This window comes from Hakea prostrata, chromosome 5 (assembly GCF_041222555.1).
Source record: "Hakea prostrata isolate BN-2017 chromosome 5, UWA_Hpros_2, whole genome shotgun sequence".
Classification (NCBI taxonomy): Eukaryota; Viridiplantae; Streptophyta; class Magnoliopsida; order Proteales; family Proteaceae; genus Hakea; species Hakea prostrata.
This window is the reverse complement of record NC_142604.1, coordinates 34,440,121-34,461,646: the sequence shown is the minus strand read 5'-3', so window position 1 is coordinate 34,461,646 and position 21,526 is coordinate 34,440,121. Positions and strand designations below refer to the sequence as shown.

General features: G+C 38.4%; 1 protein-coding gene across 1 annotated transcript; it reads left to right on the top strand.

Moving 5' to 3' along the window:
* Positions 1-1,032: 1,032 nt before the first annotated feature.
* LOC149015863 (Transducin/WD40 repeat-like superfamily protein) lies at positions 1,033-20,644 on the top strand. The gene is made up of 13 exons (XM_089156115.1): positions 1,033-1,164; positions 2,158-2,246; positions 2,343-2,455; positions 2,865-2,894; positions 2,988-3,124; positions 7,550-7,729; positions 7,866-7,929; positions 8,055-8,162; positions 8,436-8,589; positions 16,415-16,504; positions 18,520-18,575; positions 18,803-18,860; positions 19,288-20,644. Exons 2-13 carry the CDS (start codon positions 2,165-2,167, stop codon positions 19,698-19,700), a joined length of 1,485 nt encoding a protein of 494 aa, XP_089012241.1. The 5' UTR covers positions 1,033-1,164; positions 2,158-2,164; the 3' UTR covers positions 19,701-20,644.
* Positions 20,645-21,526: the final 882 nt, after the last annotated feature.

The window sequence follows — 21,526 nt, the reverse complement described above, 5'->3', positions numbered from 1 at the left end:
ATCAAGTGGCAGATATTTTTACTAAAGCTTTGAGTCAAGAACAATATCATTTTCTTCTTAGCAAGTTGGGCATTCATGATGTTCATGCTCCAACTTGAGGGGGAGTGTTAACCCGTACCCAGGTAGAGAGGGTAAGGCGGTGGAAATAAACCTATAAATTGTGGTTCATTGTAAAACCCTAAAATTGAATGAAAATAGTAGCCTCCTTTCTCCCGTGGACGTAGGCCTATGGCCGAACCATGTAATCTCTTCTTGTTCCTTCTAGATCTTACATCTTCATCCATTGATTTTATATTGATTATACAATTAACATACCAGGGCGATACTGTTGAGAGACAAAAGAGGAGGACAGTCAAGATGCAAGGGCTCCTCTTCTCGCGAAACCAAACCCGACTTGATGCTCTTCGTCAACCTCCAATACAGAGCAGAGAAAGTTGACAGAGAGCAAGAGTTCGAGAGAGTTGAGCAACGAGAGAGAGCAGAGAGTTGAGCAAAGTTTAGGGTTATCGCAAAAATTACATCGATAACCCTAAGCATCATCACGAGCCTCATTGTGCCCCGCGTTTCCAAAGAGAATTACTTCTGTGTCAGAGAATTGCTTTTGGAGCTTCTCTAACACAAGGAATTTCTGTGCCAAATGCCTGGTTCAACACAGTTTTTCTGAACTAGCACACATAAGTTGAACAAGTTTGTCATACATTTTTTTTTTTTACTTGTGCTTTTTTAATATTGAAAATTTAATATTGTTCGTAAGGGTCAAACCCACGACCTCTCCACTGAGAAGCATGGATCTTTACCACTCAACCAACCTTGCATTGGCAAAGTATTTTTGCTGACTTATGACTAAGTGGGCAAATGGCACAAAATAAATGTGCCATCAAAATTCCAAATTGGAGTTTTTTTTAAGACAAGCGATTTTCGTAAAAAAAGCGGCACAAAAGATGGAAGATGACGGCGACGAGGTTATCGATGTCATTTTACCTTAATATTTTCAAAAGCCCTAACTCTCGTCTCTGCTCTCGTCTGTGCTCTCAACTCTCTCTGTTCTCTGTCGTCTCTCTCGTCTCTGTCGTCTCTCTCAAGCCCTAAGCAAGCGTAAGAGGTAAGAGGTTTTGGCTAAAGTTCTCTCCAACCGATCTCTCTGTTGTTCAACTGCGAGTGGAGGTATTTTCCACTTCCTTATCTCATGGTTGTGGATTCCTGTGACTCGGTTTTTTTTTCCCTCTCGTTTTTGCTTTAAACCTTTGTTCTGTGGATTATTTGTAAGTTTATCTCTTCCCTTGATGCTCCACTGCAGGTCATGTGTTGGCTGTTACTTTCTCTTTTTAGTGATATTATTTACATAAATGTGTGGGATCAACCAGAATTCCGGCTTTTTAGTGTTTATGACCTACATCACATGTAGTTCCTCCCTTCACTGCATTTGAAGGTTGGAGCTGCCGGATATGGTATATTGGAGCATGGATTAGTATAGGCAGTTCACTGATTCTTCTTAATCTCTTGTTGAGTTGGTCTCATGTCTTGCCGTTCATTCACCCCAACTGAAACCCTTCTCAGCATGTAGTTTCTCAGTTGTGATCAAATTTTCCTCTTTTATTGGATTCTCTTATTTTTCTACATTTTCGCTCTCTGTCCCCTCTCTCCCATCTCTTGTCTACAATTTTAAAAAACCAAACCTTTTTTTTTTTCCTTCTCATTGAGTTCATATGCATAACATTTCAACACACGGTATGGCTTTTTTTTTTTTTTTTAAATAAACGCTAGCTTCGTCAATGTGTCAATTTATTCCATTTATTTCCTTTGGAATAGCTGGATATTTTAACTGTTTATGCCTTTTAAATGTATGAATGTTCAAAGAAACACCCCCCCAAAAAAAAATGCTATAGAATGGCTGAATATTTTATCTGATGTTTCATATTTGTAAATTTATGCCTTGTTTTTACAAATTTTGAACATTAGATGCGGGTATTTCAGTATATTTTCTTAGTTTATAATAATTTGTTGACATTTTTATGTTCGCGTTTTTAAAGCACTTACTGTTTGTTTCCCTTTTACTACTGCTTGCCCTTATTTTGGCCATACTTTTTGTTATGTTTTGCTATTTAAAATGCGTACTGTTGAACTGTGAGGCTTAATGTGTTTTCCCTCCTGTGGCAGTGGCAAGATGCCGCGGACCAGTGCAGTGGAGTGCCCAGGTTGTCCCCCAATTAGGGCCTTAACATTCGATGTCCTCGGTCTTGTTAAAGGTGAGGATGTACCATGTATAACCAACATTCTCTTCGTCTGTCTTTTGTTCACTTCTCTCCATTATCAGCTATTAATCGTGGATTCTATGGTCGCAGTTGTTGAAGCTCGTGGAAAGCCCGGGACTCCAAACGTGGTTGCTAGATGGGGTGAACCTGATTCTTCTCTTTGCATCCTCGCTGCTTCTATGGATGACCGTAAAGATGACCCTGTATGTTGATGCTTACTTTCTTGGTCCATTCCACATTAACTTGTACAGATAGCTTTGCCGTTTGATGAGCTTTCCGTTAGCTCAACCATTTTGTCATGAAGGTTCTTGGTTCCAGCCTTGGAATCCAAGAACCCCATAAACTGAATTGTTTAAGAAGAAATTATCTGAATTACAATATTCTGTTTGTTCATCAGCTACTGTGTCAAGAAGGTTCTTTGCTCTGACCTTCCAATCCAAGAACCATTATAATCTTTGTTTTCTTTTTTAAAAAGAACCAACTATGTTGATTGCTAGAACAATTCTTTAATTTGGCCCTCTGTCTTCCTGGCTTACAGTCATGTAGTTTCTTCATTGAATAATGATTTTTTGAACAGCTATTGAATTGTTAATGCTTGGGAAATTTCTGCAGTTGTTGGCTGTTGCAAGGAAAAATGGCTTGGTGAGCTCCTCGTTAGATCAGTTATTTCATTGTACAGCTTTTGGCTTACTTAGAGTGTGCTTTGTGGTGATACTCTGCTCTGGGTGTTAACAGATTGAGTTGCTTAATCCTTTAAATGGGGATCTTCGTTTCACCATAACTAAATCTGGTGATGCTGCTCATGCTCCAGAAGATGATCCTATCTCTGGGCTGCATTTATTCCGAAGAGAGAGGTCCAACCAGTCGTCTAGGTATATACTTGTATTTTAGATTTGAGCATTTACCATAATGATTTCAAAACTTGTCTATCTATCTTATCTGAATTAGTGGGTTTTTATTTTTTGGGGGTTATTTTCTCATCTATTGATGGCAATGCCAAAGGTGGAGGAATGAATTATTTTGGTAGAAATGGCTCAAATATATATAGTTTTTTCGTTTTGCCCAAGCATGCGTGGATATTAATTTTCCATATTATTCTCCTATTCTAAATATTCTTGCTGATCTTAAGCCCAAAAAAATGGTCTGTCAGTCTACTCTCGTTTTTACTGGCATTATGTTTTTTGATACTTGAATAGGAGTATTACCCCTTTTTCTTTCTAGGGAAAATCCATTTAGTTCTTGGTGTAATTGCCTCCTTTCTCTCTTTGTAGCTTTTGACTACTCTACCACTGTGAATTTTGATGAAGTGGGAGAGGTGCGTCTAGGTCTTGTGTGATCAATGTATTCTTTTAAAGCTGAAAATAAAATTCTATGCTCTCTCTCTCTCTCTCTCTCTCTCTCTCTCCTTTTCTTTACGACCAATTATAGTAGATGATGTAGGGTGTTGGATTGTTAAGAAGAGTGTTGGGCTATTAAGAAGACATCATATAGATAACTCGGTGTAGCAGAAATGAGGATGCTAAGATAGATGAATGATAAAATTAGGAAAGTAAGGAAATGAATGATCATATTAGAGTTGGTTTGGGAAATAAATGATAAGCAATGAGAAATCTGATTGAGATGGCGTTGGCCGTGTTTAGTGGAGGCCTTCAAATGCACTTTTACAGAGTAGTGATTTAATCTTGATCATGGTTTAAGATCTCGATCTCGAAAGGGATCTTGGTCCCTCAAAAAAACCTAGATCCCATGAGATCTCCACTAGATCTGGTAAAAATTCCTAGTCTACTCAACCCAACTTGAGGGCCCATCTTGGTGGGTGTTCGGGCAGAGTTTGGACCAGAATTTGGTATTTAGCGTATTTTAGGCTTTCTAAACATAGTGGTGGCCTTTGATTATGAGAAAGCACAACAAAATTAATTCCATGGAAGATACGATGCTTTGGATTTGAGTGCATGCTTTGAATCCTTAAATTTTCAGCACATGTTGAGGGAAGGCAACAATGTGGTGGATAAATTAGCATTGTGTGCTGTAAGAAATCAACTCCCTTTATTTGTCACAAATACCCCACCCCCCGTTTTATGTTGGCTAATCTTAGTAGATAATGTAGGATGTAAATTCCCTTGAGGGTAACCCACTTTGCTTAAAGATTGGCTAAAATTAGTAGATCTTTGTTGTAGATGTGCTAAATAGCAAATGCAGAAGTGTTGAGACAGGTTGAGATCTCAACCGAGATGTGGTACTTTCAAAAACTGGGATGGATCAAGATCTTGTGAGATATGAGATCTTGTATTTTTTTGCATGAGACCTTGCCTTGAGGTCTCCAAAAGACAAGATCTTGGCGAGACCTCACTATACGTCGAACCATGATCCAAATTGAAGGAACTAGAAGAGCTGGGGCAGATCTATGATAATCTTAGGAGAAGTGGTGATAAAGGATATACATGGCTTAGTCCTTGTAACTAGTATAGCCTCAAATAGAGTTGATAGGAAGGCAAGGATCCATGTAGCCAACCCATTTAGTTGGGGATAAGGCTTGTTGTTTTACCATTGTGTCAATAATGTGGTTTCTCTAGAGTGGTAGGACCATGACTAGCTTTGGAGATTAAACCTAGATGGAACTGAGCCAGCTTGGATTATTGGTCTCATAAAGGCTGGTAGTGATTTATTTTGTTCATTTTTTTTTTGTTTTTTTTTGGATGAATGGTAGTGATTTATTTTGTTGCTCTTTATCTGGTCATCGTTTGCTATTGTTTGCTTTGAATAATATTAGTTGGGAGTCTTGGGACATAGGAGACAGAGTTCGAGTTAGATTGGGTTGAGATTCTATTAAGGATTCTTTGCTTGTTTCTTCTCTTTTATATTTGTGATAGTGTAACTAATTAAATCATTTTATAATGACAAGAAATAGATTTGAGTATGCTCTAGAATGCGTGTGCAACAGTTGTTATGGGTTATTTCCTTCTCTTGCAACTCTAAGTTACCGTGGGTTGTTTCTGTATCTCTTGCAACTCTGAGTTCCCATCTCAGCTACTTTCCCATTCACTCATTGGGCGTCTATGATTCAAATCTGCAAAATGGAATGATCTATCAATATTTTTATTTCTCTGTTTTTATTGACACAGATAATTCATTTTTAAAAGTAACCAATTGGAGATGTAAACATTTTTTTTCTTTTATTTCTGGTATTGGCATGCTACCTGAGGGTCATGTTTTGCTGGTTGATTCTGTTCAATACGTTACTTGATGTGTGTTACATTGTCTGTGTTTTCTGAAGTATCTAGTTAAATGTGTGTAAACAAACTGGATTTATGCCTGTATTGTATTACACTGTTCAGCATTAATGTAACTGTATAATGCTTTGAAACCTAAGATCCACAGGTTTAAAGCTTAGCAATAAATTGAATTGTCTAACATGACTTGAGGTGTCTGGCCACCAAGAGGTAGTTTTGCCACCGTCGGGATTTATGCTGCTTCCTTCACAACTGATGGAGATCCTGGGCAGAACTGAAGCAGCTTCAAATCAATCAACTGGATCAGGTCAAATCTGGCAAGATGGTCTTCTAGAATGGCCGTGAAGAGGATACAATACTGTTCACGTGAACAGTGTCCCAGCCACTACTTTGCCTTTATACAAGTGATACTAGACAATCTTGTGGGGCCCAAGATCAGATCATGTGAAGAATTTTAGATGCGACAATTTTGATTATGGTGGGGGAGATAGGAATTTGTTTGTTTCTATTTTTATTGAGTCCAAGTTGCTATTAAATTCTTTCTATTTGTAGAGTTAGGAATCTGTTTAGTTCTTGGCAATGATAGTTTCTATTTTGATATTCGTGAATGTGACTGAATTATAAAGCCTGGTGGTTCCTAAAAGTTAGTTTATACTTTTAGGAATATACAACAATCTCTTGGCTGGGCTCGATACTAGATACCTGATAATGTAGTTTATAAGTTTTGTGCGACCATATTTTATGATGTCAACAATCTGGTTGTGGTCAAAACTGAAATACTTACAATTTTGGTAGGAATATGATCATATCTGATACATTTCTGCTGTCTTCTTAAATATATGATTTACCTCTAAAATTATAAAATTGCCACTCCTTAGAAGCTTCAATTTCTTTACAAAGCTGCCATTATTCGTTAATGTTTGGCTATCGCATACGTTGGCTAACCCATAGGGAATTATGAACAGGGTTTGAACCCCACAACCACACCACTACATCGTCAACCCTGCTTTAAAATCACTAGATCCTATTGGGTTTGGATAAGGACCGAGGATGTTATCTGAGTCAACTCACAATAGGAGGAACAATCCTGCCACCTTGTCATGCTTTTTGAGGAGACCCTTGGTGGAAGGAACTTCATTTCTTAGCCACTTAGTTGTCATGGAATCACTTAGGCATTGTGTAGGGCCTGTAAGCATTGAGGTCTTCTTGGGTCCAAGGTGACAACAGACTTGTTGCAGTTCATGAGTTTGCATTGGTTTGTCTTTTAGTTATATGCTTTTTCAATCAATTGCTTAAAATATATAAAGTTATATTACTAGATTACATATAGTCAGTCATATGCTGACTGTGGTTTTTTGCTTAGGTTGCTGCCCACATCTTGGGTCATCTAGTTGTCGTGACAACTATGCTAAGGCTATTAGAACCCATCCATCACCTAAATTGAAATATTTGTAAGCCCAATTGAGCACCCTCTTTGACCCCCTTTTGGGGGGCAATTGGTTTTTAAGGATCTCAGTTTTGGATTTTGGTCCTATCCAGTCTTTTGTGGTACAGCCATAGACAGTCGCATCTCTCTGACGCTAGCTCTCTCTCTCTCTCTCTCTCTCTCTCTCTCTCTGTGTCACTCATTCCCCATCCATTCCTAAACAAAAAAGTGGGGATGGGATGAATATTTTTCCCTAACTGAACACATTATTTTTTTATTGATAAGCAGCTAGGGCATTGATTGGACCTTCTTTCTTCAAACTTCGGTTATTGTTTGAGTACTTCTAACAAACTTTAGACTGCCTTTATTTTTATTGTAGTGGTCTCTCTAGCTGAAGTATCTAAATGTGAACGTATATGTATGCCGTTACCTTGTTTAATGTATGGGTGACCTTTGTGGTTTATGATTTTGCTCCACTTGTGTACTAGGGAGAAATAATTCTTGTTTGGCTTCTAAAATTGCTAACTGTTTCATAATTCATGGACTGTTAGGGAACTTGATAATGCTGTGTACAGATCTTTTCTTGTTTCCCCTTTGGTGGTTATTCTTTTGTTGCCACTTGTTTATTATTTTTTTTTCAGGTTGTGTACGGTGCTTACATGTACAAAGAAAGGAAAAGCAAACCTGAGAGTTGTTGCAAACTCTGATTCACTGACAGATTCTACATGTTCTATTTCTACAAAAGAATGGGATGCATGTGGTGCTGGTGATGTTTTATGCTCCGCGTTAGATGGAAATGAAAACTATGCCTTATTTGGTGGGTGAGTTCTTAATTAGACTCAAATACAAGTATTGTGTTGTGCCACCTCAGTGTAAGCTTGAGGGGGTAATTCATGTACATTTTCGGAATTTGATCTAGAAGAGGCCTCCAAGTTATTTTCTTCCTTTGCTTTTCAGGAAGTGTGTTGAAGTTAATATGTGGGATCTTGAGTCGTCTACTAAGATCTGGACTGCAAAACCTGTGAGTTCTTTCTTGTACATTAGCTTCAGTAACACCCCCCCCCCCCAATTAAAAAAAAAAAAATTGCAGGTATCTTAATGTAATGGGATTTTATTACTTATTTGACTATATTGGCCACTCTGCAGCCTCCTAAAAACAGCCTTGGTATATTCACTCCAACCTGGATTACAGCTGCATCGTTCCTTTGTAAGGATGATCATCGTAAGATTGTTGCTGGGACCAACAGTCACCAGGTAATCCTCTTGACAATCTTTTGTGTGAACAAATTGTCACAGCCATTTATCCCCCAAAAGCTTGAACTGATTAAGTTAGGGTCAGAACAATGTATATCAATGTGCAACAACATTTGTGATTGGTAAAACCTTATGTGGTTGGTGACTGCAGACAGGTTTAGTTCTTGGTTAATTGTAGCGGCAGTATTGAGCTGTCATCAACTGATGTTGGCTAGGCACCAAGTTTTATTGTAGCCTTAGCTGATGCCACTTTATAATGTACATATGAAACAGGTTCGCCTTTATGATATTTCCTCACAGAGAAGACCTGTTATTACATTTGATTTCCGAGAATCCCCAATTAAAGCACTCACTGAAGATCCAGATGGCTATACTGTCTATTTTGGAACAGGTTCTGGTGACCTTGCATCTATTGACATGCGCACAGGTACGTTGGTTTAAGATATGAAACTGAGCCACACAGACCACATTTCCATTTGCTGCAAGATGACACCAATATTCGTGACAATTTCTGCTAGAAAGACTATGCTGTTCATGATATAGCTTGAGGCCCTTACATTTGACTATAACGTAGTTTTACATTGTATACTTGATCTGTGTTTGATCTTCTAAGTTAGAGAAGTGCTCTTGAATTAATAGCTAGGGTTTCTATTAGGATTTTAGGATGGAAGTTGAAGATGTTTGTTTATAGGTTTCATAATTAGGTGAAATTTGGAGCTAAAAATAAGGAAAGAAAATTCTTCAGATCCGACCGAGAGATTTTATTTACCTCAGTTAAAGGTACAAGACTATCTGGTCTGGATGCATAAAGGATCCAATAGTCTGGGATTTTATGTTTTTATATTGCCACCTGTTGTGAGAGAATATCAAGGTCTCCGAAAAGCCAGAAGTTTTTATATTCTAACTACTGGATGTAGTTGTTAGATGGTTTGAGCAGCTGGAGTGGTTTGCTATAAAGGGGACAGAGATGAGAGATGGAATCTAGAAAATTGCATACTCACAATTAATCTATGCAGTAAAACAAACTGAGCCACTATTATTTTTATTGTTTTTGGTAGAACAATGAATAATTATTCATGACCATGATGATGTACCTTGAATGAGGGACTCAAGCAAGGGCCAAACTGCCAGGGTCTATATTGACCAGTGCCAAACAAGAGAAATTTTGAACTTGAAAGTATGAGCTGTCTAGGGTTGTTTAGGACTTTTTAGGGTTGTGATGGGAAAATGGCTTTAGAGCTAGGAACTGTAGTTACTAATGTGGGACTGTTTCAAGTTTTAGGCTTGAATGGAGTAACTCCTAAAATTCAGGTGGGTGGTTGGGTGAAGTTAGGTGATGTGAACACGGAGAACCTCCTTGGCCAAACCCTAAATGGGGCCAACCAAGTGGGGCCAACCATATGGCTCCAAGAAGCCCCCTTGAGCTGGCCGAACCCCCTAGTAGGGGTATTTAGGGCATTTTAGCCCTCTTTTCAGTACTGGAATTATTTCCAGAGTTATTTTAGAGTTTTGAATTGGTTTTTATTCTTAATTTTGAGTTGTGCTTGAACTGGTTAGGTTGTGGGTAAGATAAGGCTCTTGTACAATAAGGGTTCCTATCTTTTAGGAGGGATCTTATCTGATGCATATGGGGTTGCTCATGGTTCTGGACTCGGAATGGGATGAAATCCATAATGTGGATCCGAAACGAGCTTGTGAGAAGGACTCAGTGCTTTGCGGTGATGGACGTAGTTTTTTCAATGACATTTTTGTAATTTTGTGTTTTTTCGTTTTGGGGTTTCTTGGCACTTTAATATCATGGTTTGTGCGTCTTTTTGAGGGAAGCTGAATATTGTTGTTTCTGAAGAAACTCTTGAGAGAGAGTTCTCAATTTTGAATCCATTCTTCTGTTTGGTCTTGATTCTTTGTTGTTTCGGCAGCATTATCTTTTAAGAGTTTACTTTTAATTAAAAGTTGTCTTTTAGTAGGTACTGGTTAAGTGTCCTAGGGAATTCTTTTCCAAGTGGGACTCCTTAGATGGAGTCTTGAGTTATTTAGTCTTTTATTTTCAGCATTCTTTGGTTGTTTAGATTCCAAATCAAGAGTCTAGATTATGTGGTGGGATTTGTCTGTTAAGGAATCCCACTTGGTCCTAGAGTCTTTTGAAGGCTGTGAATGGCCTAGTATCCTTCGTAATTCTTCAAGCCTGATTATTGAATGAAAATTAAATCTGAGTTGAAGATCGTAGTTCCTTGTTGAGAGGGCCACGTTTGAGTAAATATTGAGAGTAGTTCTTCAATATTCAGCACCTTCTTCAAGTTCTTGCAGCAGTCCAGCAACAGCAGTAGCTTGACAGACTTCAACAAGTACAGCCCTCCCCCACCCTGCGATTCAACCCCTCCCCCTCCCCCGCCTCCTCTCCTTGCACAAGCATCCCCATCCCCTCTCTTTCCTCTGTCCCACTTCTTTCCCCTTTTTCTTGAACCTGCAGCAGCATAGGAACCCCAAAACCCATTGTAAGCCTTCTTGAAGGTCACAGAATTTTCTGCAATTCTTGTCTCCTTCCCTTCTGACAGCAGCCAACCCCCACCCCCCTTTTCTATTTTTTAGCGATACTCCTTTTCTTTTTTGTAATAATTTTATTCCTGGTTCTTGTGGCAGAATTCTAGAAAAGAAAAAACAGAAAGAAGAAAGAAAGAAAGAGAGAGAGAGAGAGAAAAGAAGAGAAGAAAAGCATGAAAGAAAAGAGAAGTTGCCCAAGATCTTTAACTCTTGTGGTTTCCCTCCCAGTTTTCCTAATTTTCCTTCCCCTCCCCCTATCCTTTCTTCGCCCTTGTGTTCTTTGTCCCCTCCCTCTTTGGATCCCTAAAGGTTATTGGAATAACTTGCTGGATTCTGGGCAAATCTAATCCTAGGAAATTGGATTTACCTCACTAGGACTCTAGTCAAGGGTTCTTAAGTGGATTTCTAGGGCTGTAATTGGATTAAACTGAGGGGTCCTAAGGTAGGTGACACTCTCAAAAGGTGAATTCAAACTGGAATTGGAGCCATAAAAAAATCTCTTGTGCAGGTTTTTGTGTTTCAGGTGGTATATGGAGGTTTTGGGAATTGGAATGCTAAACAACCTTAACTGAAATCGAGGGTCAACAAGAGAAAATAGCTTCCAAAAGGGTTTCAGCCTCTTTAATTGTAAAAATAAGGTTTAAATAAAAAGCAGCAAGTGGGGAAGATTGGTTGCAGGTTATATGATGGTTTGCCTTTAGAACTTGAACATACAAGAGTAGAAGAGAAAAAAAGGGGGGGGGGGGAAGGTTCGCTGATCTTGGGGTGTTCCGCAGGTCCACCTGTTTTTTTTTAAAAACCGCAGCCCCCCCCCGGTTTGTGGAGTTTGGGGGCCCCCCCCTAATGGAGTCTGGTCCTAAATAGTTTGATCTCTCCAAGAGATACACAAGCAACATCTTCAAACAAATCTAATTTTAAAGACCCAAAAACCCTTTTAATCTTTATTCCTCCTGCTAGATAAGATGCCTAACAGCCTTGTGATGTTTAAACATGAGGTAGGAAAAGAAGTCCTAAAAGAAATCTAGAAGTAAACTAACTAGTCATAATATGAGCGTACAACTCAACCACTCATGTGTAGGAGTGTGTATGGACTCCTATCAAATGCTTATCAGCCCAATTTAACTCCTAGAATGATTCCAATACTAACAGTTCTAATGGGACTCCTCAACCTAAATTATGGAGGCCCTTTTAAAACTATAAATATTATTAGAACATGCTAAAATCACCCTCCCGTCCTTACAACTTAAATTGAAAGTGCAATAAATTGAACACATTTAAACAAAATGAACCAAAGGCTGGGCCAGTCTTCAACCGTGGGGGCTATCATCACCACAAATTGGTTCAAGGTCTCGTGAGATCTTGGACAAGGTCTTGTTTTCTGAGACATTGAGACGATATCCCATACGAGTTGAATTGATACAAAAAAGTACAATATCTCAGCTGAGATCTTGGATCTTGCAAGATCTTGGTTCAAATACCCCATCTTGATTGAGACCAGTCGAGATATCTTGATCTCGACCTGTCTCGACACTCCTTCCCCTATTTGCTGGTTTTTGGTTTTTGGTTGGATTTTTCACTAGAATGTTGGTCAGATCTTTGATCTAGGCTACATCAACAAGATTTTAGCTCATCTACAACAAAGATCTACTGATTTTGAAGTTAATCTTAAAGCAATGTGTTTGTTCTTCCTAATCCTCATTCCCCCCCCCCCCCCCCCAAAAAAAAAAAAAAAAAAGTTTTACACCATGGTTGTCAAGGCGATAGAGGGTAGTGAAAACCAAGGCGACACCAAGCAAGGTGACACCAGATTGCCTTTCCCAAAAATGGGACGCCTAGGTGGATGCTGTGACAACCATGTTCTACATGGTGGAGCAAAAGTTGGAGGTAGTGTTTAGTTATTTATTTTGCTCTTGTACTCTTGTGGTGTAACCTAGTTTCAAAATTTCGCTCATCTTGATCATCTCGGTACCTACTGAGATGATCGAATTCCAAAATTTAATCCAAATTTTTTTTCCTGATTTCGATGGGTTTTAGGGGTTTTTTTGCCTTGGTTTTTGGTGTCCAATGTAATTTGATGCCAATAAACACACTAGGAGTGTTATTTTTTTCCAAAAAACCTAACCCAAAGTGGTGTTCTTGATCGGCACATGCCTAGCTTATGCAGGTGAAACTAGAAGTCTGGAACATGAATTGTAACCAATGTGAATATGCATATGATGCAAGAGAACACTAAGATCCTCATTAAAATGCAAGAAAATAGACAACAACTAATATTCAATTTAGAAGTAGATCAGCTCACAGTGTTCAACATATATTAAGTCCATACCCATCCAACAACATTCAGTCATGCATTTTGTAAAAATCTAGTTTGGAGAAGAATGATTACCTTTGAGATGGAAAGTTCCAAGATTTGAGTGAAATGATGCGAGATCTATGCAATGCATGCGTTTGCCGGCAAGAACCACACAAGAACAAGAGGTAGATGTTGAAGATCGACTCAAACAGGGCTAGATTCACATAGAAAGGAGAGAGAAGAACTGGAAATGAAGGTTGACATTTTGGCCATAGTAACGAAATCTTAACCGAAATATGGCTTTTATATGCGAGATTGAATCTCATTTTTTTTTATTTTGGTAGCAATTTTGTTTCGCGCAACATCGAGATGGTGAAATCTCAGTGAAATTTTGCCGAGATTTTGTGAAATTTAAAACTATGGGTGTAACTTATAAGTGCAACAATGTTGTAATTTGAAATTGTAAACATTTGAACATGTTTATGTATCATTTGACTTTAAACCTATATGTTTTCATTGATGTGAATTAATAGTTGTGTAAATCATGTTTTATGAGTCTACATGTTCACTTCTTCAGTGTATCGGTTTCAAAGTTAGGGCTGAGTTGGAACTAACATATGCACTTGTTTTCTCACAAATCTGAAGCCACTACTGCGTTTGGAAGGTCTAAAATAGACTAGATACCAAATTCCAGCCCAAACTGAGCCCTAATACCCACTAAAATGAACTCTCGAGTTGGGTCAAGTTGACTAGGGACTTTTACCATGTCCCAGCCAAGATCTCATTAGATCTTTTGGTTTTTTGAGGGACTGAGATCCCTGTGAAGACCGAGATCTCAAATCATGCTGCAAAGAACCTTAGGGGTAGGTTGAGTTTTATGTGTTCCTCTTCAAAATCAGCAGCAATGATCTTGGGGTTTTCTCTAATCACATCTTCAGCTGGTCCTACTGCTTTGACTTCTTCAACTTGGACATCTTCATAATTCTCTTTCAGCTCAAGGGCATGCTGAGTGTTAGAAGGGGCAAATACTTCATTGGCAGCACTACTAGTTTGTTTGCAGTTGCTGTTGCTTTATTATTATCCATGCTCTTCTGGAGCAGCTGCATCACTTCCCTCGAAAACGTTTGCAACATCTCTTGGAACGCCTTATATTATGTAGTCTTTGAATGAGGGATTCAAACAAGGACAAACTACAAGGATCTGAAGTGAACCAATGCCAAACAAGGAAAAAATTGAATGCTTAAGGTTAGGGCTGTCTAAGCTTGTTGAGGGCTGTGGACGTGGCATTGGGGATAGGGACTGTAGTACTGATGAGGGTTTGTTTAAAGTTTGAGCTTCAATGAAGTACTACTAAAATTTAGGTGGTGGTAGAGGGAAACTAGGACTCTAGGGTCAAAAGGTCCTAGAGGGGTTTTCTAGGGCTGTAAGCTGGACCAAATAGAGGGATCCTAATGTAACTGAATTTCTCAAAAGGAGAAGCCAAACTGAAAAGTAAAGCCACCAAAAATCTCATTTCAGTTTTTATGTTTGAGGTGGTTTAATGGAGGTTCTGGGGACTGAAATGCCATACAAACTCAACTGAGATTAGTAGTTAAAAAGGTGAATGGCTTCCAAGGGGTTTCAGCCTCTTTGATTGGGTTAGAAGGGAGAAGGGAGGAAAAAAAATGGCAAGTAGGGAAGATAGGTTTGCAGGTTTAATGGAGGTTTGCCTTCAAACTTAAGCAATAAGTAAAAGAGAAGGGGGAAGAAGAAATTCACTGACCTTGGAAATATTTCCTGACTAGGTAGAACCTCCCAGGCACTGCTAGAGCACTGCCCAGCAGTCTTTCTTGAAGGAGGTTCCTCACCTAACAATGGGGTCCCACCCCAACTTGTTCAGTCTCTAAAGGAGGTACACAAGCAGCAGCTTTAAACAAATGAAATTTCATGACCCGGGCTCTTCTAGTCTTTATTCTTCCCTCTAGGGTGTATAAATAAGATGGCTAACTGCCTTTAAAAAGTAGGAAAATAAGTTCTAAAAATCTGTAATTGTACCAATTAATTAATCATAGTACAAGTGTACAACTCAACCACTCATGGGTTAGAGTGTACACCGACGTCTACCAAAGGCTCTTCAACCCAGGCAACTCCAACTAAAAAAATTCTGAATGCCCTCCTCACCCTAAATCATGAAGGGCATTTTAGAACCCTAAATATTGCTGAAAACATGCTGGCTTTCCCTCCTGTGCCTACCATAGAATGAGAACTTGTGCAGCCTCAGCAAGATCTCCCTAGTTGTTGTTTTTTATTTTGTCCCTGGTTTTTTGAATCGCTTTTCTGTGATATAAGATGTTAGTTTGACATAGATCTCGAACCGAGATGTCAGTTATATTGTAACTACAACAACTTGGTCAAGATCTCAGTTGAGTTGAGACCTCAAACCGCAATGTTAGTTTGACTGAGATCTGGAACCGAGATGTCAGTTTTATTGTAATCTTGAACAAATCGGTGTATGAAAAGTGGCAGATTTTGAGGTAACTCACTATGTCTCAAATTAAGTTTAGACAGTTTTGCCTGGTTCTTGCTGCCAGTTGGTCCTGCAATTTCAATGGCCAGAGGAGTTGCGGCTGGATTTTTCTATAATCTAGCTTGAGCTGTGTAACGCATATTTTCAGTTTGGCACCATGTGGAATGTACGATCATAGGGTCTTGAGTCGTTCCTCCGATTGTAATTTGAACTTCAAAAACGTGTAATGTATAAACTGGCTTGTTTGAACATTAATGTATAGAGTTAATGGCTTTGTATGAATAAAAAAAGGCAGATCATAGGGTTTGTACTAGAGCGCAGCAGTTTCTTACTTGGGTCTGAATTGGAACTCTGAGGGCACCAGTGTGTTCAGAAGGCCTAGAGTAGACTGGACAGCAAGTTTCAGCCCCAAATGACTCTTTGTACCCCTTTGAGATGTTCCATTGAGTCCCCCAATGCTACCCTGGTACATTATTTTGAGGGGGTGAGGTTGTCCTCAAGATTGTGATCCTGGTATATGGTCCTTACAACATTAGCTGGACCAGGATTGCAATAAAATATGCCTATTGAACCTTAAATGAATCAAAGGCTGGAATGTACCAATTTTTGCTTAAGGAGAATATTCAGGGCGTCTAGTTTGATCATTGATGAATCCTTTGAATTTTGGGGGCATTACATTAGTTAAGCTGTTTCTCATCCTTAATCCATAGTGCCCCCCCCCCCCTTCCACACACACACACCAAAAAAAAAGAAAAAAAAGGAAGTCTGCTGAGAATATTTGAATATTTCAATTACAACTAAAAATTTGAGTAAATACTTCTGGATTTCCTTTACTACTAACATTCGTTGTACGTTGTTGAATTTGAAATGTAAATTGTCAAAGCATTTTTTTTTTTTTCCTGCCTGTGACAGGTAAATTATTGGGTTGTTATGTGGGGAAGTGTTGCGGGAGCATTAGGTCCATAGCCAAACATCCAGAACTGCCTGTGATTGCCTCATGTGGTGAGTTAGAAGAATGAATTCGTATATAAATCAAGTCAACCACATTAGGCTTTTGTAATTTATTTATGGCACACCGTATGTTACCATGATTTGTATTTTGTACATTAACTTTTAAGATTTATTACAACTGACTTATGGAACATATTGTTGTTTTGTGGCATAGCCTCTAAATCCTCCTTGCCTCATTGCCACCCAAAACACACAAAAAATGACAAGAAGTAAATTAAAATGATGTTTGATTTCTGAATCATTTGAGTATGACTTTGTCTTAGAAAACTTAATATGCACAGCCCTTTCATTATGATGTTTTCCATTAATGGCCCAAGTATGTTAACTTATTCATCTTGGCATTTGAAATTTAGTTGTTTTTTCTAAACCCCCCCCCCCCCCCCCCCAAAAAAAAATTAGCTGTTTTGTATATTGTATGTTTTTTCTTCTTTATTTGTTCCTCTAATTCTTGCTTGGAGGTTAGTGAGGCTTGTTTATGAAAACTTATATGAAACATATGACATGAAGTAAACTCAAAATTTCACCAAGTACTGCTGACATAGTCAGTCTTGAAATGACACCAATTGGATGCATCACATTTTTTGGAACATCTGGCTTAGGAAGTCATGTTTTCACATGAAACAAGCATGGGAGTTATGTTTCATAAATTTCAAGAATACTTAATTTTCTATTAAGAATGAAGTCTTGTCCCTTTCTTAAAATTTAGTATAGAGGATTTCTTTCTTTAGGCATTTTCTTCTACTTTGCATTTGGATTCAACCTGTTAGATGGCAGTCCATATACACCTGCAAGAACAAGCCCCAAACCCTGCCCCACAAGATTGTGGGATTTAACAGCTGTGAGGGGCAGCCTGGTCTGATGATATGGCAAGTTTGTTGGTTCAATGGAACATCAAATAAGGCAGCCCTAACCAGAGACTGGTTTGAAGAAGAGAAGGATCAGGTCAGGATTAAGAAATTCATTACTGTTTTCATGAACAATACCTGGGTTACTGTTCATGTGAACTGTAATTTGTGAGCTGATATGGAGACTCAAGGTGTGAAGATCAACTGCTGCATGTTGGTGGAATATTCTATTACAAGATGCTATCAACTTAATTTCTATTTTTGTGATGGTTTCTTAGTTATTGAGTCTTGGTAACCAGCATTTCCTGATTCCGTGAGTTGTTGCTTTTTTTGGGTATCCGTGTTTGATAAGAAGGTTTGATTCTATAAACTCTTTTTAATTTGATTTTGTTGTCTTACTAGTATCGTCTTTCACATGTACACAGGAAAAAAAGCAATAAAATCTTAAGTTGTTCAATTTTATCATCCTTATTGTGTTCATCCTGGCTGTAATCGATCTCCCACTGGCTTTTCTCTGGTTCAGGCCCATGTCTGCAATGTGGCTAGTTCTGATGGATAAAAATCATCTTTTACAGTTGTGTTCCTTGGTCAAATCATAACATTAAACACTTAGTGAACAACAAAGGAAATGTAGCAAATATTCAAAATTCATTCAGGTGAGGACCTGCTGCAGCACTTGGTGAGATCATGTACACACATGGCCATCAACCCATTGCATGACTTTAGCACTGGCCTGACAACAGGCCAGGCACATGGGGTGCACCCCATGTATTAGGAATGAAGAGAATAAATATGATTCATTCAGGTGTGAACTTGCTGCAGCTCTTGCTAAGACATGCGCTTGGGTCATCAAACCAGTGCTTGATTCTGGTGCTGGCCTAGCAGCAGGCAAGGCAAGTGGCATGTGTAGGCATGTCCCTCAATGCTACTGACAACAAAGATTATTTTTGTCTAGCATTTCTGAAAGCATAACTGGTTTCACAGATGAGTTTGTAGTTTCTTCCATTCCCAACTGTATGAATGTTCTGTTGGCCACTATTTGTTGGAGTGAATGCACCTGTTATTGTTTTTCTGTTTCTATGGAGGCTTAATGTGTTATCTTTTAGGGTTTTGTTTCTTAAATGCTTCAATTTAACTGTACTGCTTTGATTAATTTTCCAGGTCTTGATGGCTACTTGCGTTTCTGGGACTCAAAGACACGCCAATCTCTTTCTGCAGTATGCTTTTTAGACTACTCTACATGAGATGACTTTTCACTGAATTATAAAATTATTGCCTGATATAATTCAAGTTTTTTCTACTTTGTTTCCTCAACTTTTATTGTTTGGCTCACCAAACATTTCACCCACTAATTTAGAAGTTCAACTAGTAAGTTAATTACAGGACAGTCTATAGTTATGCTGTTTCTTTTTGGATAATGACAAGCTTATACTGTTGGGTGCAGGTTTTCTTGAAGCAGCATCTCACAAATGTGGTTATTGATTCAAATTTTGATGATCAAGGTTAGGTTTCATCTCATTTCTCCTATCATGGTTTTTGGTTTTTGAACCACCCAACTGCAATTGACAGTAGCTGTCATGAGTTCAGCAAAATTCATATTTTAAGTAGCCAGGGTTCTCAACTTAGGTTTATTTGTTAGACTCAATCAGGGTTTTACGTTTGGGGGCAAAATTCCATGAATAACACAGGTATGGACTTCCAAGTGAGAACCTGACTGATTTCAGTCTAGGTATTATGTATAGGCTAGATTCTGACCTGATCTTAGGGTACAAATTTCACTTTTAGATGCATATTTTAATCTTCAATGAAGACATAATACTCAAATTGTACCTGGTCCATTTTCTTTCTAACAAATGAGTTACTGATCCACTGTTGATTCTTGACCAATTTAAAGTTTTGTGTCTCTTTAATTTTCTGTTCTTTAAAAAGTGGCTGGAGTTGCTGAGGATCCATCACAAAATAAGGCAGAGGCAATTGGAACCCCAATTGTGGAGAATGAACCATTGCCCATGAAAAGAAGAAAGGCATCAGAAGAAAGCCAGCAGAGAAAAATGAAGTCCAAGAAGAGCAAAAGGTTGAAAGATGAAGGTGTGGATAATGACAATGATCTTGAACCACTGCAAGTGACAAGTAGAAAGGCTCCCAGTGAAAGCCAGCAGAGAAAAAAGAAGCCCAAGAAGAAGAGCAATAGGTTCAAAGATGATGCTGACAGTGATGATGGTGACACTGATGATGAACCACTGCCCATGACAAGTGGAAAGGCTTCCGTTGAAAGCCAGCAAAGAAAAATGAAGCTCAAGAAGAATAGGAGAGTCGAAGATGAGGATGATGACACATCATGATCCTATTGGCAGCTCTGGTTTACTTGTCATTACTATGGACGCGATGCCACATCCATTTGCCATACATGCTGCAAGAGAAGAGCTGACCTTTTTGAGCATGTGTTGTTTTTTTATCCGTACCTTGGGATTAACATAAGTTCAAGAGGATATCCATTGGAGCCACTGAATCATGCTTCACGGAGAAAGACGTGGGTTAAGAAGATGATTTATCAGGAATTTTGTTTATTAATGTGAGCATTTTCATTAACAGAATGAATGAAGCTTGTAGTTCTTTCTTGTCTGAAGCCCAGAGTGTAGATGTCTTTGACAAGGAATCACGGTTGCGGTGTATCAGAATGTCTAGGATATTGATGAAGAACCAAACATGGGTGAAATATGTCATTGACAATTTTGTTTAGAATCAGATTGGAACGTTTTGAGTTGATTCTGGAGAACCAACCATCAGTACTCTTGGTCAGAAACAGCAAATTTCTAGTGATGGTAAGACATTAGAATCAAGAAGGATATTCTTGCATGCTTAGTCTCATATGCGAGTACTTAAGAAAAAGGACTGAAGGACTTAACCATCATGAATGAATAAATATTGGCGATGCAGGGTAACTTCATTTCCATGACCATGCAGAGGTTGAAACAACTGCCTTGAGGATGGGACTGGATCATATTGGGAGACAACTAAGTACTGTAATGCACTGAAATATGAGGATACTCGGAAATGAAATTGGGATTGTTCTCAAAAGTGGGTAGTAAAATGAAAAGAACAATCCCAAAAGTGGATAGTAAAAATGAAAAGAACTCATCTAGGAATATATGTTCACAATAAAACAAAACACTTTCCTTAAAGGGTTGCTTTGTCTTGAGGGTGGTTTTGTTTGCTATTACCATGGTAGTACTCAAGAGACATTCTACACAAGCTAAACACAAGCGGGCATCAAGGAAGGATCACAAATCAAAACTACATTTGTGATGATAATAAGAATGGAATTCTTTATGAACCTCCTCTGCTTTTATTGAAAGTAGGACCCAACCCTTCCAAAATCAAAATCTTACAAGAACCTTCTCCACATTTTAACAACTTTAGTGGCAGATTACAAAGAACCTTTAAAATTTAAATTGAATTTTTAATATTATCATATTATCCCCAAATGAGTTAATATTACTATAATGCCCACACCTAAAATTTCTATTTTCTTTCTAACCCCTTTTTCCACGGTGGGAAATTTTCTCTTAGTTTCCTACAAAAATGGAGCTTCCAAACTCTCTTGCTTTTATTCATGTCAGCTTCTTCCAAACCCAATTGATTTCATCGTCTGATCAGTAATCTAAGGTATTTTCGCAATTGTATTGGCAGGGAATTAATGTTAACTTGAGGAAACAATATATCTCTAATATTAGAAGAAATTTGAGGTTGCAAATACCAATTCGCACCTTTGCTTGCCTCCATCTTGAATTTCTCGCCTCTATAATCTTCTTTCAATTGGAAAAAAAAAAGCCTTTGATTTCTAAGCTAAGGGGGAAAACTAGGAGAAGCACCAGATATCAAACAACCTCACACACATTCTCGTGAGGTTATTTGGTGAAAAGGGAATAGGGTGTGACAGGAAAGAGCCAACCATGTAGAATTTACAGAGCATGAAATTCAAGAGGAGAATTACCCGAATCAAATCATATTACATTAGAAAAGTTACTAGGGGTGTCTGAACATTTGGAAGATCGGAATGGTTGAATAAACTTTAGGTAGTGGTTGGTGTTTATTGTTTAATGATGAAGTCTGTTGCATATTTTTGTTTGTCAAATTGGGAAACCTCATTCCAATAATAAAACCTTGT

What these genes read in the sequence shown, in the direction of transcription:
- LOC149015863 (XM_089156115.1), top strand. Translation starts at nt 2,165, where the DNA reads ATGCCGCGGACCAGTGCAGTGGAGTGCCCAGGTTGTCCCCCAATTAGG. An exon ending in CTGGGACCAACAGTCACCAG is followed by an intron (nt 8,163 to 8,435) that starts GTAATCCTCTTG and finishes CATATGAAACAG; the next exon opens with GTTCGCCTTTATGATATTTC. An exon ending in GCCTGTGATTGCCTCATGTG is followed by an intron (nt 16,505 to 18,519) that starts GTGAGTTAGAAG and finishes TTAATTTTCCAG; the next exon opens with GTCTTGATGGCTACTTGCGT.